The 20,395-nt window shown below is 41.1% G+C and overlaps 4 protein-coding genes across 6 annotated transcripts in view; 2 read left to right on the top strand and 2 right to left on the bottom strand.

Moving 5' to 3' along the window:
- Nucleotides 1-20,395, top strand: part of LOC145850252 (tripartite motif-containing protein 16-like) — a 698,685-nt gene that overhangs the window by 119,012 nt on the left and 559,278 nt on the right. The gene's annotated exons all lie outside the window — the stretch shown is intronic.
- LOC123735050 (cell adhesion molecule CEACAM6) overlaps nucleotides 1-20,395 on the top strand; it is a 94,475-nt gene that overhangs the window by 45,142 nt on the left and 28,938 nt on the right. The gene's annotated exons all lie outside the window — the stretch shown is intronic.
- Nucleotides 6,953-12,823, bottom strand: LOC145867212 (stonustoxin subunit beta-like). Its single transcript, XM_082971267.1, has 3 exons — nucleotides 12,820-12,823; nucleotides 8,173-8,253; nucleotides 6,953-7,941 (listed from the first exon to the last, which is right to left on the bottom strand). Exons 1-3 carry the CDS (start codon nucleotides 12,821-12,823, stop codon nucleotides 7,433-7,435), a joined length of 594 nt encoding a protein of 197 aa, XP_082827393.1. The 3' UTR covers nucleotides 6,953-7,432.
- Nucleotides 12,024-14,314, bottom strand: LOC145867195 (E3 ubiquitin/ISG15 ligase TRIM25-like). Its single transcript, XM_082971247.1, has 2 exons — nucleotides 13,502-14,314; nucleotides 12,024-13,069 (listed from the first exon to the last, which is right to left on the bottom strand). Exons 1-2 carry the CDS (start codon nucleotides 14,096-14,098, stop codon nucleotides 12,842-12,844), a joined length of 825 nt encoding a protein of 274 aa, XP_082827373.1. The 5' UTR covers nucleotides 14,099-14,314; the 3' UTR covers nucleotides 12,024-12,841.

Below are 20,395 nucleotides of genomic sequence, written 5' to 3'. Positions count from 1 at the left end.
ACCTGATGTACCATGCCAGGTGTGTATAATACTGACGTTAATGAGAGAGGGAAGGGGTTTTAAGGTGTGGTCTTTACTCCCAAATGTCACTTAAATATAGCTTCCAAATGAAGAGAGACAATGATACATAAAGTCATCTGGGGAAAAAATGATATTTTATGGACAACGGTGGATGGTTCTTAAAATAACCTTAGTGTTATTGGGCTCTTCAAAGAGCTGTTTCACTCCACGGCAAACTGCCATGGAACTTCACCTGCTGGCGATGAGAAGTAGGTGGTCAGCTTCTCCCTCACCTGGAGTGCCTGTCTGGGGGCGTTGTTGGCACCTGCCCTGGTGACATCAGGTAGGTGACCATTTGGCGTGCCCATCTCCATCCGGAGCGGCTCCTGGAATGACCTCCGCAGGTAGTTGTGGAGAACACGTGGCCTTCACACAGGCGTCGACATTTGAGGGGCTGAGACCAAGCACTCTCCGATACATTCTCCACCGGGCTGCCAGAATCCCAAAGGCGCATTCAACAACTAACCTTGCCCTGGACAGTCGTTTGTTAAAGATCCTTACAGGCTTTGGCAATGGCAGCTGGCGTCCAGCGTAGGGCCTCATGAGGTTGGGTCTTAAAGGGAAGGCCTCGTCGCCGACGACGACGTGAGGAACAGGTCCCAGGTCTTCAGCCCCAGGGAGTGATGCAGGTGGTGGAATCTCCAGGGTGCCATCCTGAAGTGCCTGGCCAAAGGCAGAGTCCCGGAGGGTCCCGCCATCACTTCCCATAAGCACCAACATCGACAACACGGAAACAGTAGAGGGCATCTACTACAGCCAAGAGTACAACTTCATATGTACCCTTGTACACATTGTACAATTTACAATGTGACCCAGTTCAACGGGTCTGAACAGAACTGGGGGATGTCAGACATGAAGATGTCTAAACACAACTGGAATATCATTAGTTTGTGATTCATTGTTAATGGATTTTCAATCAGGAACACAGAGGAACAACCTGACAACATAACAATGTGTGGGTGGGTGGAGATCTAATATTGTTTTGTGACAAACACTAAAGCATGATATTCTAATAAATCTACACCCTATTCCCTACGTAGAACACTACTTTAGACCTGGTCAGAAGCACCGTAGTGCACTACGGAGGGAATAGGGAACCATTTGGAACAGAGACAGTAATTCCCCTGAATATCTTTCTCTTCCTCATCTGGTTTCTTGAACAGCCCTTCACTCCTCCCCTCTTCCTCTTCCTCTCTTTTCATTCTATTCTATCAGCCACACCACTAGCTCACCTCCACACAATCCATTTACAAGTTAAAGACTCACCTTGGAATAAATAACAAAGGAAAACTATTACTAGATGAAGTTTAGTGTTGGATTTTTTTATTTCCCATCACCATAAATCATATTTAATCACTGAACAGTAGCAGACCTAACTTCATCTGTTCCTGACTCTGGATAGTGGATTAAAAAGACCATCAATCTCCAATGATATTAAAGTCCTATTCTGAACATTACTGATATACTGAGTGGCAAGTCCAGATATCTGCTGGTTTTATTGTTTGGTCAATAGCACCACCTGCTGGACAGGTTTAATGTTGCTGGACTGAGCAGTATGGGAGGATGAAAGATGACACATTTAGGGACGGTTTCCTGGACATCTACATTGAACACGCTTTTTAGTCCAGGACTAGGATTAATCTGTGTCTGGGAAACCAGTCCATATAGTTTAGTAGAAAGTAAGTGATACCAGCTTGTAGTGGACTGACTAGTCCTGAATTGTCCTTTTGTTCCTGGACCATTTTCCATGCAGCTCCAGGTGACAGAGAAACATCAATTAGGGCCGAGATGATCAATGATACTGAGGAGAATTACATAGAGACAGAGAACTAACTGAGAAAACATATCAATGGTTCTGAATGACAACCAATATACATCACCACCAGACATCATGATTCATGGAAATGGACCCTACTACAGTTTAACCAGCTCAGCTATAGACTACACCAGCATGACTAGTATCTATGTGGACCCTACTACAGTTTAACCAGCTCAGCTATAGACTACACCAGCATGACTAGTATCTATGTGGACCCTACTACAGTTTAACCAGCTCAGCTATAGACTACACCAGCATGACTAGTATCTATGTGGAACCCTACTACAGTTTAACCAGCTCAGCTATAGACTACACCAGCATGACTAGTATCTATGTGGACCCTACTACAGTTTAACCAGCTCAGCTATAGACTACACCAGCATGACTAGTATCTATGTGGACCCTACTACAGTTTAACCAGCTCAGCTATAGACTACACCAGCATGACTAGTATCTATGTGGACCCTACTACAGTTTAACCAGCTCAGCTATAGACTACACCAGCATGACTAGTATCTATGTGGACCCTACTACAGTTTAACCAGCTCAGCTATAGACTACACCAGCATGACTAGTATCTATGTGGACCCTACTACAGTTTAACCAGCTCAGCTATAGACTACACCAGCATGACTAGTATCTATGTGGACCCTACTACAGTTTAACCAGCTCAGCTATAGACTACACCAGCATGACTAGTATCTATGTGGACCCTACTACAGTTTAACCAGCTCAGCTATAGACTACACCAGCATGACTAGTATCTATGTGGACCCTACTACAGTTTAACCAGCTCAGCTATAGACTACACCAGCGTGACTAGTATCTATGTGGACCCTACTACAGTTTAACCAGCTCAGCTATAGACTACACCAGCGTGACTAGTATCTATGTGGACCCTACTACAGTTTAACCAGCTCAGCTATAGACTACACCAGCGTGACTAGTATCTATGTGGACCCTACTACAGTTTAACCAGCTCAGCTATAGACTACACCAGCGTGACTAGTATCTATGTGGACCCTACTACAGTTTAACCAGCTCAGCTATAGACTACACCAGCATGACTAGTATCTATGTGGCCCCTACTACAGTTTAACCAGCTCAGCTATAGACTACACCAGCATGACTAGTATCTATGTGGACCCTACTACAGTTTAACCAGCTCAGCTATAGACTACACCAGCGTGACTAGTATCTATGTGGACCCTACTACAGTTTAACCAGCTCAGCTATAGACTACACCAGCGTGACTAGTATCTATGTGGACCCTACTACAGTTTAACCAGCTCAGCTATAGACTACACCAGCGTGACTAGTATCTATGTGGACCCTACTACAGTTTAACCAGCTCAGCTATAGACTACACCAGCGTGACTAGTATCTATGTGGACCCTACTACAGTTTAACCAGCTCAGCTATAGACTACACCAGCATGACTAGTATCTATGTGGCCCCTACTACAGTTTAACCAGCTCAGCTATAGACTACACCAGCATGACTAGTATCTATGTGGACCCTACTACAGTTTAACCAGCTCAGCTATAGACTACACCAGCTTGACTAGTATCTATGTGGACCCTACTACAGTTTAACCAGCTCAGCTATAGACTACACCAGCATGACTAGTATCTATGTGGACCCTACTACAGTTTAACCAGCTCAGCTATAGACTACACCAGCATGACTAGTATCTATGTGGACCCTACTACAGTTTAACCAGCTCAGCTATAGACTACACCAGCATGACTAGTATCTATGTGGACCCTACTACAGTTTAACCAGCTCAGCTATAGACTACACCAGCATGACTAGTATCTATGTGGACCCTACTACAGTTTAACCAGCTCAGCTATAGACTACACCAGCATGACTAGTATCTATGTGGACCCTACTACAGTTTAACCAGCTCAGCTATAGACTACACCAGCATGACTAGTATCTATGTGGACCCTACTACAGTTTAACCAGCTCAGCTATAGACTACACCAGCATGACTAGTATCTATGTGGACCCTACTACAGTTTAACCAGCTCAGCTATAGACTACACCAGCATGACTAGTATCTATGTGGACCCTACTACAGTTTAACCAGCTCAGCTATAGACTACACCAGCATGACTAGTATCTATGTGGACCCTACTACAGTTTAACCAGCTCAGCTATAGACTACACCAGCGTGACTAGTATCTATGTGGACCCTACTACAGTTTAACCAGCTCAGCTATAGACTACACCAGCATGACTAGTATCTATGTGGACCCTACTACAGTTTAACCAGCTCAGCTATAGACTACACCAGCGTGACTAGTATCTATGTGGACCCTACTACAGTTTAACCAGCTCAGCTATAGACTACACCAGCAGTGACTAGTATCTATGTGGACCCTACTACAGTTTAACCAGCTCAGCTATAGACTACACCAGCATGACTAGTATCTATGTGGACCCTACTACAGTTTAACCAGCTCAGCTATAGACTACACCAGCATGACTAGTATCTATGTGGACCCTACTACAGTTTAACCAGCTCAGCTATAGACTACACCAGCATGACTAGTATCTATGTGGACCGTACTACAGTTTAACCAGCTCAGCTATAGACTACACCAGCATGACTAGTATCTATGTGGACCCTACTACAGTTTAACCAGCTCAGCTATAGACTACACCAGCATGACTAGTATCTATGTGGACCCTACTACAGTTTAACCAGCTCAGCTATAGACTACACCAGCATGACTAGTATCTATGTGGACCCTACTACAGTTTAACCAGCTCAGCTATAGACTACACCAGCATGACTAGTATCTATGTGGACCCTACTACAGTTTAACCAGCTCAGCTATAGACTACACCAGCATGACTAGTATCTATGTGGACCCTACTACAGTTTAACCAGCTCAGCTATAGACTACACCAGCATGACTAGTATCTATGTGGACCCTACTACAGTTTAACCAGCTCAGCTATAGACTACACCAGCATGACTAGTATCTATGTGGACCCTACTACAGTTTAACCAGCTCAGCTATAGACTACACCAGCATGACTAGTATCTATGTGGACCCTACTACAGTTTAACCAGCTCAGCTATAGACTACACCAGCATGACTAGTATCTATGTGGACCCTACTACAGTTTAACCAGCTCAGCTATAGACTACACCAGCATGACTAGTATCTATGTGGACCCTACTACAGTTTAACCAGCTCAGCTATAGACTACACCAACATGACTAGTATCTATGTGGACCCTACTACAGTTTAACCAGCTCAGCTATAGACTACACCAGCATGACTAGTATCTATGTGGACCCCACTACAGTTTAACCAGCTCAGCTATAGACTACACCAGCATGACTAGTATCTATGTGGACCCTACTACAGTTTAACCAGCTCAGCTATAGACTACACCAGCATGACTAGTATCTATGTGGACCCTACTACAGTTTAACCAGCTCAGCTATAGACTACACCAGCATGACTAGTATCTATGTGGACCCTACTACAGTTTAACCAGCTCAGCTATAGACTACACCAGCATGACTAGTATCTATGTGGACCCTACTACAGTTTAACCAGCTCAGCTATAGACTACACCAGCATGACTAGTATCTATGTGGACCCTACTACAGTTTAACCAGCTCAGCTATAGACTACACCAGCATGACTAGTATCTATGTGGACCCTACTACAGTTTAACCAGCTCAGCTATAGACTACACCAGCATGACTAGTATCTATGTGGACCCTACTACAGTTTAACCAGCTCAGCTATAGACTACACCAGCATGACTAGTATCTATGTGGACCCTACTACGGTTTAACCAGCTCAGCTATAGACTACACCAGCACGACTAGTATCTATGTGGACCCTACTACGGTTTAACCAGCTCAGCTATAGACTACACCAGCGTGACTAGTATCTATGTGGACCCTACTACAGTTTAACCAGCTCAGCTATAGACTACACCAGCATGACTAGTATCTATGTGGACCCTACTACAGTTTAACCAGCTCAGCTATAGACTACACCAGCATGACTAGTATCTATGTGGACCCTACTACAGTTTAACCAGCTCAGCTATAGACTACACCAGCGTGACTAGTATCTATGTGGACCCTACTACAGTTTAACCAGCTCAGCTATAGACTACACCAGCGTGACTAGTATCTATGTGGACCCTACTACAGTTTAACCAGCTCAGCTATAGACTACACCAGCGTGACTAGTATCTATGTGGACCCTACTACAGTTTAACCAGCTCAGCTATAGACTACACCAGCGTGACTAGTATCTATGTGGACCCTACTACAGTTTAACCAGCTCAGCTATAGACTACACCAGCGTGACTAGTATCTATGTGGACCCTACTACAGTTTAACCAGCTCAGCTATAGACTACACCAGCATGACTAGTATCTATGTGGACCCTACTACAGTTTAACCAGCTCAGCTATAGACTACACCAGCATGACTAGTATCTATGTGGACCCTACTACAGTTTAACCAGCTCAGCTATAGACTACACCAGCATGACTAGTATCTATGTGGACCCTACTACAGTTTAACCAGCTCAGCTATAGACTACACCAGCATGACTAGTATCTATGTGGACCCTACTACGGTTTAACCAGCTCAGCTATAGACTACACCAGCATGACTAGTATCTATGTGGACCCTACTACAGTTTAACCAGCTCAGCTATAGACTACACCAGCATGACTAGTATCTATGTGGACCCTACTACAGTTTAACCAGCTCAGCTATAGACTACACCAGCATGACTAGTATCTATGTGGACCCTACTACAGTTTAACCAGCTCAGCTATAGACTACACCAGCATGACTAGTATCTATGTGGACCCTACTACAGTTTAACCAGCTCAGCTATAGACTACACCAGCATGACTAGTATCTATGTGGACCCTACTACAGTTTAACCAGCTCAGCTATAGACTACACCAGCATGACTAGTATCTATGTGGACCCTACTACAGTTTAACCAGCTCAGCTATAGACTACACCAGCATGACTAGTATCTATGTGGACCCTACTACAGTTTAACCAGCTCAGCTATAGACTACACCAGCATGACTAGTATCTATGTGGACCCTACTACAGTTTAACCAGCTCAGCTATAGACTACACCAGCATGACTAGTATCTATGTGGACCCTACTACAGTTTAACCAGCTCAGCTATAGACTACACCAGCATGACTAGTATCTATGTGGATCCTACTACAGTTTAACCAGCTCACCTGTAGACTACACCAGCGTGACTAGTATCTATGTGGACCCTACTACAGTTTAACCAGCTCAGCTATAGACAACATCAGCATGACTAGTATCTATGTGGACCCTACTACAGTTTAACCAGCTCAGCTATAGACTACACCAGCATGACTAGTATCTATGTGGACCCTACTACAGTTTAACCAGCTCAGCTATAGACTACACCAGCATGACTAGTATCTATGTGGACCCTACTACAGTTTAACCAGCTCAGCTATAGACTACACCAGCATGACTAGTATCTATGTGGACCCTACTACAGTTTAACCAGCTCAGCAGTACTATAGATACTAAACCCAGGATAGAGGGGCTGAGTGAATGTGGTCTGGACTCTGTGGAGGAGGGTCATTGTGTCAGAGACACTGTAGAAGGACAGAGTACCTGCCTTGTGATCCAGGTACACTCCTACTCTGGAGGACTGAGGGCCTGATACTTTAGTCTCAACATTATTGTGTATGAAATAATAACCACCTCTATAGCACTGTAAACTCCAGGACTTGTTATTGTATCCAAATCTATTACCTGACCCTGTTCTGTTGATGTCTTTATATGAGACTGCTGTAATAACATCCCCAGTCCACTCCACCTCCCAGTAACAGCGTCCAGACAGACCCTCTCTACACAGAACCTGCAACGTGTTGGTGAATCTGTCTGGATGATCAGGATATGGTTGGACTTGGCCTGTCCAGGTCACCTTTCTGTTCCCTTCAGACAGAGAGAGGAGTGTGTCTGCTGTGTTTGGGTCCAGTGTGAGCTGACAGGAATCTGGGAGAAGAGCAGAGACCAATGAGGGGAGTCAGAACAATAAGTTAAGTCAGATACTGTATCTACCCTGTCTTTGATTAGAGCACAGCAGAGATCAAATCAGAGAAATATGAGGAGTCAGATAGATACCCAGTCTTTGATTAGATCTACTATTGCTATATATTTCTAGAGGGATTGTTAGGAGTGGCAGTAAAAAGAGACTGTTAGTTACTTCACAATAAAGAGACTCACATTGTAACAACTGTTCTCTGGTCTTGGGCTCTGGAGGCAGAACAACCTCCACTATATTCACTACAGTTAATACTAGTATCTCTACTTGCAAATTAATCTTCTGCACATCTATCACTCCAGTGTTTAATTGCTACATTGTAATTATTTCGCCACCACGGCCTATTTATTAACTTACCTCCTTTATCTTACCTCATTTGCACAACTGTATATAGACTTTTCTATTGTGTTATTGACTGTACGTTTGTTTATTCCATGTGTAACTCTGTGTTGTTGTTTCTGTCGAACTGCTTTGCTTTATCTTGGCCAGGTCGCAGTTGTAAATGAGAACTTGTTCTCTACTAGCCCACCTGGTTAAATAAAGGACTTGTTCTCAACTGGCCCACCTGGTTAAATAAAGGACTTGTTCTCAACTGGCCCACCTGGTTAAATAAAGGACTTGTTCTCAACTGGCCCACCTGGTTAAATAAAGGACTTGTTCTCAACTGGCCCACCTGGTTAAATAAAGGACTTGTTCTCAACTGGCCTACCTGGTTAAATAAAGGACTTGTTCTCAACTGGCCTACCTGGTTAAATAAAGGACTTGTTCTCAACTAGCCTACCTGGTTAAATAAAGGACTTGTTCTCAACTAGCCTAACCTGGTTAAATAAAGGACTTGTTCTCAACTAGCCTACCTGGTTAAATAAAGGACTTGTTCTCAACTAGCCTAACCTGGTTAAATAAAGGACTTGTTCTCAACTGGCCCACCTGGTTAAATAAAGGACTTGTTCTCAACTAGCCCACCTGGTTAAATAAAGGACTTGTTCTCAACTGGCCTACCTGGTTAAATAAAGGTTTCATTATAAAAGTCTGGCAATAACCTTAACTTTTCATTAATTAGACAGACTCCTTCTAAATAATAAATATAATAAAATAACACAAAAAACAGTTAAATGCTAAGTACTATACATAGGTTTTATTTAAAAAATAACAATAGAACCTATTTAGTACTATAATGGTATTTACTAACATAATATTATTACTATAATAGTTTCTAAAGGGGTTGTAGGCTACCCTACCCTAGAATTAGGGTTCAGGATAAAACAGGTTATACGTAGGGTTAGAGTTTCTGTACAGCACTTTGTGACATCTGCTGATGTAAAAAGGATTTTATAAATACAATGAGATTGATTGTTAGGTTCAGGGTATTTAAAGAGATAAACTGTATGGGTTTATATCTCTCTTGCTCCTCCCTGTGGTCTTCTGTGGGAACTACATACCTCATTCACCACACTTGATAGACTCATAATCTGAGGTAGCAACTGAGTCAGAGCTACAAATCAATGATCTCCACCTATCCATTAGGTTTACAACTCAGTGAACCTGCGCAGCATTCTCTCTATTTGATGTCTACGAACCAACAGATTTCAACGATTATCATATTACCCAGCAGCCATTTAGAAACAACATAAAATAAGGTTAGTTACTACATCAGTTACCTGAGGTAAACCTACAAGGATAGTTAATAATCAGTTACCTGAGGTAAACCTACAAGGATAGTTAATAATCAGTTACCTGAGGTAAACCTACAAGGATAGTTAATAATAAGTTACCTGAGGTAAACCTACAAGGTTAACGCGGGCTGGAAGAGAATTACTTCAAAACCACAGCAAACAGCTGGGACATATAGTAATATATATATATATATAATATTATATCACTGGGCTCCTCTGTGCTAACAAACCCTGTGTACCACCCCTCCCCTGTTTAACCTTGAATTTCGTTCAGAAAAACACTTCCACATTTAGCAAAACGAACCAACTCTTTACGGATCTGTTCGGTGGTAATAAACGGAGGCAGATTAGACCCCACTACTCTTGTCGAAATCAGCACCAACACAACCCCTCACATAAATCACTACTGGTAACTAGCCGGGTAACAAGACTCACCTTTTACATTACCACAACCACCGCCTTGTTCATTCTGGATACAGAGTGTATATGTTCCTCTCCCACCTGTTCACCGACCAGGATCAATAATTCCTCCACACCATTCTCCACAACGCACCTGAAGAGACAGCGTTTCTTACTCCCACTCGGTTGAGGACATCAAACTACCCTACTCCCTCCCTCAACTCTAACCGATAAACAGAGGAAACCGATAAACAAACCCTCCCACCATGACAAAATACATTTGGAAAATAGGCAAAAGAATAGCTGCACTCTTTACGAACGACAAAACCTCACGTTACCAACTTCTTCTTCTTCTATGGTATAATGGCGGTACTCAAACCAACGTTAAAGGAGCATGGCGCCTCCTACTGTGCTAGAGTGTGTTCAATCACGGTTTACACCATTTCTAAATCCTCCTACCTAACTCAGTACTTCTGAGAAAATAAAAAAGATCCCTACTAACTTCTAATAGACCCTCCCCCATCCCCCAAATCTAAATGTCCTAAACACAATCGAGGAAACACCACCTCTTCCTTCCTAATCTGACCTTTGAACCTTGGTCCACCGACCTTTCTTTGGAGGGCATATAAATGCCGTCCCTTGTGCTCAGAGTCCCATCTCTTCTGCCACACATCTATCAAAATGTCTCTGATCTCACATTTGTCCTCACCTCTACCCAGTGGAACATTAATATATATTATATCTTGTTTTAAAGTTATTTTAGCTAATTAGTCTACAATTTCATTCCATTCCACACCTGAATGTGCTGGGACCCAGCAGAATCTCACTACTAGACCCATTCTCCTCAATTCTCCATAATAACATTAATACCTCCATAATAACATTAATACCTCCAATAGTTTACCAGATGATAAACTATTCAATACAGACAGAGAATCTGAGGATACTATAATTCTAACAGGCTGTACGTCCTCCACCCACTGGAGGACAACTATTATCACCAACAGTTCAACTGAGTACACTGACAGTTCATCTGTTAGTCTTCTACATATCTGCACATCACATTCAGGAAGGTAAACACCTGCTCCTGTGGGCCCACTATCTGGGCCCTTGGATCCATCTGTGAAAAGAGGTAAAAAAGCATAACAACTTCTACCAATGTAATTGTCAACCAGTTTCCCTTTATCAATGACTTCTGACCCAATCTTTCCTTTTGTCTACCAAGGTTAGATCAACAACAGGATCTGGGAGTAACCATGGAGGAACATCCCCTATCACCACAGAAAGGGCCAACCTCCAACTCCCTGAAACTACTCTCATCAGCAAGCTTTCCAACTGTCCAACCAAAACCACTGCCTTGTCTACTAGTATATTCCCAACAGTCATCTAGAACAGTAGCAGTGGGATGCTCAACCTCACAGCCTTTCAACCCAATAAGCTAATGACAACATCAGGCCAACTAACCCTACACTCATTAAAACCCACTACCCCCATTCCACTACTTTGACCCTATCTGCTCCTGCACCAGGCCAACTAACCCTACACTCATTAAAACCCACTACCCCCATTCCAATACTTTGACCCTATCTGCTCCTGCACCAGGCCAACTAACCCTACACTCATTAAAACCCACTACCCCATTCCACTACTTTGACCCTATCTGCTCCTGCACCAGGCCAACTAACCCTACACTCATTAAAACCCACTACCCCATTCCACTACTTTGACCCTATCTGCTCCTGCACCAGGCCAACTAACCCTACACTCATTAAAACCCACTACCCCCATTCCACTACTTTGACCCTATCTGCTCCTGCACCAGGCCAACTAACCCTACACTCATTAAAACCCACTACCCCCATTCCACTACTTTGACCCTATCTGCTCCTGCACCAGGCCAACTAACCCTACACTCATTAAAACCCCACTACCCCATTCCACTACTTTGACCCTATCTGCTCCTGCACCAGGCCAACTAACCCTACACTCATTAAAACCCACTACCCCATTCCACTACTTTGACCCTATCTGCTCCTGCACCAGGCCAACTAACCCTACACTCATTAAAACCCACTACCCCATTCCACTACTTTGACCCTATCTGCTCCTGCACCAGGCCAACTAACCCTACACTCATTAAAACCCACTACCCCATTCCACTACTTTGACCCTATCTGCTCCTGCACCAGGCCAACTAACCCTACACTCATTAAAACCCACTACCCCATTCCACTACTTTGACCCTATCTGCTCCTGCACCAGGCCAACTAACCCTACACTCATTAAAACCCACTACCCCCATTCCACTACTTTGACCCTATCTGCTCCTGCACCAGGCCAACTAACCCTACACTCATTAAAACCCACTACCCCATTCCACTACTTTGACCCTATCTGCTCCTGCACCAGGCCAACTAACCCTACACTCATTAAAACCCACTACCCCATTCCACTACTTTGACCCTATCTGCTCCTGCACCAGGCCAACGACCTGGGAGGACGGGACACCACCACTCAACACACCCTGGAACTCTTCTGATGTCAAATCTAGTATGACCAAATACTTCTCTGCAGCTGCCACCAAAACATATTTTTTTCTGTGATTTACATTCCATTTCTGCGGTACAGTTGATAACCATTGCTATGAACACTAAGAAGCCAACCTTACTGAAGCATATATCACTGGTTGGCCCATCCCTCTGTGCTGTCACAGATCTACTACTCACAGGGATCCTCTCAGGATCCCTCAGCCTTGACCCATCCTCCTCTACTTTCTTCACTACCTCAGCAGTGACAACCTGTTCCCAACAGTGGGGTCAGTGGGATTGGATAGGGGCCCCTCTACCTCTCTCTCTCTCTGACTGGAGGAGACAGGTGAAATGGTGTGTCTCCTCTGGTCAACAATACTCACCTTGAGAGACTCCACAGCCTGTTGGAGCTCCTTCAGCTCCTTCTCTCTCTCCTGGAATCTCTGCTGGACCTTCTGCTGACTCATCCCCAGCTGCCTCTGTGGAGAATCACTCTTCAATGAGCTATCAAGCTTTATTAGTCCAGTAGATCAATAGTATAGTAATGTGACATAGGGTCCATAGAGAGGAAGGTCTAAATAATGGATGGTCCATTTACTAAATGATATTTATTTGTTGTATTGTGAATGATTATAGTTTTTATGGTAGGACTACATGTATCAACGGGTTGAGACTGAACTTTGGACTCATAAAAGGGCATTCAGAATGATAATAGTGTTTGACATTATAAAATGGTGATACATCTGGAGAATCTGGGTTGACATATCTATATACTCAAGGTTTGTGTTCATATTTGTTCTGCTGAGGATCTATTTCATTTCAATGATCTCATATTCAAACAGCCTTAGTTCCTACTGTATCTTTAATTCTTTGTTTATCAGACAGTCACCAACAAGTTGTTCTGGTCTTACCTGTTTCTCAGTCCTCTCTGCTGCAGCTGACACTGTATCATGGCCTTTATGTTCATCCATTGTACACAGATAACAGATACACTGCTGATCGGTACGACAGTAAACCTCCAGCAGTTTGTCATGATGAGAGCAGATCTTCTCCTGTAGTTGTGCGGTGGCTTTGACCAGCTTGTGCTTCTTGAAAGCTGGAGATTCGTAGTGAGGTTGGAGGTGAGTCTCACAGTAAGAGGCCAGACACGCCAGACAGGACATGAGGGCTTTCTGCTTTCTGGTCCCAGTGCAGACATCACACGCCACATCTCTAGGTCCAGCATAGCACAGAGCAGGAGGGGGAGCAGCCTGGAGTCCTGTCTTCTTCAGTTTCTCCACCAGCTCAGCCAACATGTTATTTTTACTCAGCGTAGGCCTCGGACTGAAGGTCTGTCTGCACTGAGGACAGCTATAGACCCCTTTCAGAACATCCTGATCCCAGCAGCCCTCAATACAGCTCCTACAGTAACTGTGTCCACAGGGGATGGCGACTGGTTCCTTCAGTAGATCCAGACAGACAGAACAACAGAACTGGTCCTGGTCCAGCAGAACTCCCTGTTGAGCCATTTGGACGGTTGTTCACTCTCACACAGACAGACGAGACAGAGACTCAGATCAGTTTCGTTTCCTCAGAAGAGAGTTTGTGAAGGGGGATGGACTTCCTGGTTCTGCCAGAGGGGTGGGGTTAGAGGGAGGGAGGGGTTAGAGGAATGCAGGAAGAGAGAGAGGAACTGCAAGCAACATCAAGAGGGAGACAAATAGTTTTGTTCTAATGTTAGAGCCCTTAACATATAAATAGTGTTAACCCAGTATCAGTATCAATAGTGTTAACCCAGTATCAGTATCAATAGGGTTAACCCAGTATCAGTATCAATAGTATTAACACAGTATCAGTATCAATAGGGTTAACCCAGAATCAGTATCAATAGTGTTAACCCAGTATCAGTATCAATAGGGTTAACCCAGTATCAGTATTAATAGTGTTAACCAAGTATCAATAGTGTTAACCCAGTATCAATAGTGTTAACCCAGTATCAATAGTGTTAATCCCAGTATCAGTATCAATAGTGTTAACCCAGTATCAGTATCAATAGGGTTAAACCAGTATCAGTATCAATAGTGTTAACCCAGTATCAGTATCAATAGTGTTAACCCAGTATCAGTATCAATAGTGTTAACCCAGTATCAGTATCAATAGTGTTAACCCAGTATCAATATCAATAGTGTTAACCCAGTATCAGTATTAATAGTGTTAACCCAGTATCAATAGTGTTAACCCAGTATCAGTATCAATAGGGTTAACCCAGTATCAGTATCAATAGTGTTAACCCAGTATCAGTATCAATAGTGTTAACCCAGTATCAGTATCAATAGTGTTAACCCAGTATCAGTATCAATAGGGTTAACCCAGTATCAGTATCAATAGTGTTAACCCAGTATCAGTATCAATAGTGTTAACCCAGTATCAGTATCAATAGTGTTAACCCAGTATCAATATCAATAGGGTTAACCCAGTATCAGTATCAATAGGGTTAACCCAGTATCAATATCAATAGTGTTAACCCAGTATCGGTTTCAATAGTGTTAACCCAGTATCAGTATTAATAGGGTTAACCCAGTATCAGTATCAATACTGTTAACCCAGTATCAATATCAATAGGGTTAACCCAGTATCAGTATCAATAGGGTTAACCCAGTATCAGTATCAATAGGGTTAACCCAGTATCAGTATCAATAGTGTTAACCCAGTATCAGTATTAATAGGGTTAACCCAGTATCATTATCAATAGTGTTAACCCAGTATCAGTATTAATAGGGTTAACCCAGTATCAATATCAATAGGGTTAACCCAGTATCAGTATCAATAGGGTTAATCCAGTATCAATATCAATAGGGTTAACCCAGTATCAGTATTAATAGGGTTAACCCAGTATCAATATCAATAGTGTTAACCCAGTATCAGTATTAATAGTGTTAACCCAGTATCAGTATCAATAGGGTTAATCCAGTATCAATATCAATAGGGTTAACCCAGTATCAGTATTAATAGGGTTAACCCAGTATCAATATCAATAGGGTTAACCCAGTATCAGTATCAATAGGGTTAATCCAGTATCAATATCAATAGGGTTAACCCAGTATCAATATCAATAGGGTTAACCCAGTATCAGTATCAATAGTGTTAACCCAGTATCAGTATCAATAGTGTTAACCCAGTATCAATATCAATAGGGTTAACCCAGTATCAGTATAAATAGGGTTAACCCAGTATCAATATCAATAGTGTTAACCCAGTATCGGTTTCAATAGTGTTAACCCAGTATCAGTATTAATAGGGTTAACCCAGTATCAGTATCAATAGTGTTAACCCAGTATCAATATCAATAGGGTTAACCCAGTATCAGTATCAATAGGGTTAACCCAGTATCAGTATCAATAGTGTTAACCCAGTATCAGTATCAATAGTGTTAACCCAGTATCAGTATTAATAGGGTTAACCCAGTATCATTATCAATTGTGTTAACCCAGTATCAGTATTAATAGTGTTAACCCAGTATCAGTATAAATAGGGTTAATCCAGTATCAGTATCAATAGGGTTAACCCAGTATCAGTATCAATAGGGTTAACCCAGTATCAATATCAATAGTGTTAACCCAGTATCAGTATCAATAGTGTTAACCCAGTATCAATATCAATAGGGTTAACCCAGTATCAGTATCAATAGTGTTAACCCAGTATCAGTATGTTAATTAGTCCCGTGCTTCGACTACTCAGACCCCTCACACATCCGGTCCATTCTGATGACCTCACAGACACCATACCACTTCTGACACCAATGTAGCAAACAGCTGGGCAGGGAAGTGAACCCAGGTCTCACATGTAAAAGGCCAACAACCTACGCATCGCGCCATTGGCACCAATTGGGTCACTTAGTTGGAATTGTGAAGTGGCTCAATTACATTATCATATGAAATGTAGAGGATCACTGCACTATAGTGGAACTATGATACAATTACATTATCATATGAAATGTAGAGGATCACTACACTATAGAGGAACTATGATACAACTACATTATCATATGAAATGTAGAGGATCACTACACTATAGAGGAACTATGATACAATTACATTATCATATGAAATGTAGAGAATCACTACACTATAGAGGAACTATGATACAATTACATTATCATATGAAATGTTAAATGTAAGTATAATATATGAATATTGATATATTGAATTTGACTTGACCACGTCCAGTCTGCTCCATTTATATGATTAAACTGACACCAACCTGTCTCAGTAGTAGTAGACTGTTAGGAGTGTTTTACTGTCATTCACTATACTAACATTACACCAACCTGTCTCAGTAGTAGTAGACTGTTAGGAGTGTTTTACTGTCATTCACTATACTAACATTACACCAACCTGTCTCAGTAGTAGTAGACTGTTAGGAGTGTTTTACTGTCATTCACTATACTAACATTACACCAACCTGTCTCAGTAGTAGTAGACTGTTAGGAGTGTTTTACTGTCATTCACTATACTAACATTACACCAACCTGTCTCAGTAGTAGTAGACTGTTAGGAGTGTTTTACTGTCATTCACTATACTAACATTACACCAACCTGTCTCAGTAGTAGTAGACTGTTAGGAGTGTTTTACTGTCATTCACTATACTAACATTACATTTAATTTATCTACACACTTTACAATAATCCCTGGCAGGATTCTCACCTTGAAACTTCATTGAGATTTTTTTCTGTTCTGTTGTGTATATTCTGATGGGTGAGGCCTGAGCTGGAATGTGAAGCTAACTGAAGCTGGCTAGCTTTAGAAAACCAGTATATCAAGCCTGTATCATAGTATACCCCTCAGGCTACGTTCAGGTTTCAGCAAGAGGCAGGTATCAACATGCCGAGTCGTAGGCGACAACCTGGGTTGTATTCATTAGTTTACTCCACAGCCAACAGTTTTAAGATGTTAAATAAAACATAAACCGTTTACTCTAAACGCTGTACAACGTGACCTAAACGGTTTCTGTTGCCAAACGTTTTGCTACGCTGGGCACTAATGAATACGCACAAACTGTTTTGAGGAAGTGTAAGTTGTTGTTAGTCTCTCGAACAATATTTATTAGTCTCTCTTTCACACAACATACCTTCCTGAGTGAAAAGAGTTAACTGTAGATTATAAAGAGAACATGTTTGTTTGTTGCTTGTTGTGTTTTAAGCCTGTTTTGAGAAGACAAGTCTATAGACCTATGATACAGTACACTCTTAGAATAAAGGGTTCCAAACGGGTCCTCCGGCCGTCCCCATAGGAGAACGCTTTTGGGTTCCAGGTAGAACCCTTCTGGCTTCCATGTAGAACCCTCTGTGGAAAGGGTTCTTCACGGAACCCAAAAGTGTTCTACCTAGTACCAAAAAAAGGATTCTACAAAGGGTTCTACTATGGGGACAGCCAAAGAACCCTTTTAGATTGTAGATAGTGTAGGAGCGATCACCCTGGGGCACACAGATGGGCACAGAACGAATTCACCCCACGCATCTAATTTATATCCAAAACATTTTAAGGAGAGTAGGACTATTATAACACTGTCCCCCAAAAATATAATTAACTATATGAATACACATAACAATATCATCAACTATATTAATACACATAACAATATCACCAACTATATTAATACACACAACAATATCATCAACTATATTAATACACACAACAATATCATCACCTATATGAATACACACAACAATATCATCAACTATATTAATACACATAACAATATCATCAACTATATTAATACACACAACAATATCACCAACTATATGAATACACATAACAATATCATCAACTATATTAATACACATAACAATACCATCAACTATATTAATACACACAACAATATCACCAACTATATTAATACACATAACAATATCATCAACTATATTAATACACATAACAATATCATCAACTATATTAATACACATAACAATATCATCAACTATATGAATACACACAACAATATCATCAACTATATGAATACACATAACAATATCATCAACTATATTAATACACACAACAATATCACCAACTATATTAATACACATAACAATATCATCAACTATATTAATACACATAACAATATCATCAACTATATTAATACACATAACAATATCATCAACTATATTAATACACATAACAATATCATCAACTATATGAATACACACAACAATATCATCAACTATATGAATACACATAACAATATCATCAACTATATTAATACACACAACAATATCACCAACTATATTAATACACATAACAATATCATCAACTATATTAATACACATAACAATATCATCAACTATATTAATACACATAACAATATCATCAACTATATGAATACACACAACAATATCATCAACTATATTAATACACATAACAATATCATCAACTATATTAATACACATAACAATATCATCAACTATATTAATACACATAACAATCGTCGTCTTACCTTTTATCCCTCAATAGAAACAGAGTCTGAATGATCATTCGGTCGTTGAAAGTTACTTTCGTTTGCTCTGCTCATTTACATATCAGGTTCTACCTGTTCTCTCTCCGAGTCCCTCTCTCTTTACAGCTCTTACAATGAGCCTTGGCAAACATTCTACAACTGTCTGGAAGTCTATTGGAGAGATGTGACACCATTCTTCCACAAGAAATTACATCATTTGGTGTTTTATTGATGGTAACTTTTCAATTGTGTTGAGACTCTGACCTGTCCAATGAGCCACATTGATTAAAGAATCCTACAGTACCAAAACACCCTCACACACACATACACACACACACACACACACACACACACACACACACACACACACACACACACACACACACACACACACACACACACACACACACACACACACACATGCGCAGTGCAGTAATTAGAATCCCAGTCTACTGTACACTCCCATCCTCTGCCTCTCTCCATCACTTTCTCTGTGTCGTCTGTTGCTGTCTCTGTTGGTGAGGGTTAGGCCTACTACAATACAACATTCACAACATGACAACACAACTACATAACACCATTAAATACAGTTGGTTACTACAATACAACATTCACAACATGACAACACAACTACATAACACCATTAAATACAGTTGGTTACTACAATACAACATTCACAACATGACAACACAACTACATAACACCATTAAATACAGTTGGTTACTACAATACAACATTCACAACATGACAACACAACTACATAACACCATTAAATACAGTTGGTTACTACAATACAACATTCACAACATGACAACACAACTACATAACACCATTAAATACAGTTGGTTACTACAATACAACATTCACAACATGACAACACAACTACACAACACCATTAAATACAGTTGTTTACTACAATACAACATTCACAACATGACAACACAACTACATAACACCATTAAATACAGTTGGTTACTACAATACAACATTCACAACATGACAACACAACTACACAACACCATTAAATACAGTTGGTTACTACAATACAACATTCACAACATGACAACACAACTACATAACACCATTAAATACAGTTGGTTACTACAATACAACATTCACAACATGGCAACACAACTACATAACACCATTAAATACAGTTGGTTACTACAATACAACATTCACAACATGGCAACACAACTACACAACACCATTAAATACAGTTGAGGGTTACTACAATACAACATTCACAACATGACAACACAACTATATAACACCATTAAATACAGTTGAGGGTTACTACAATACAACATTCACAACATGACAACACATCTACATA

Source organism: Salmo salar, unplaced genomic scaffold (genome assembly GCF_965601325.2).
Source record: "Salmo salar unplaced genomic scaffold, fSalSal1 ptg000221l, whole genome shotgun sequence".
In the NCBI taxonomy this organism is placed as follows: Eukaryota; Metazoa; Chordata; class Actinopteri; order Salmoniformes; family Salmonidae; genus Salmo; species Salmo salar.
This window is presented reverse-complemented; position numbering and strand designations above follow the sequence as displayed.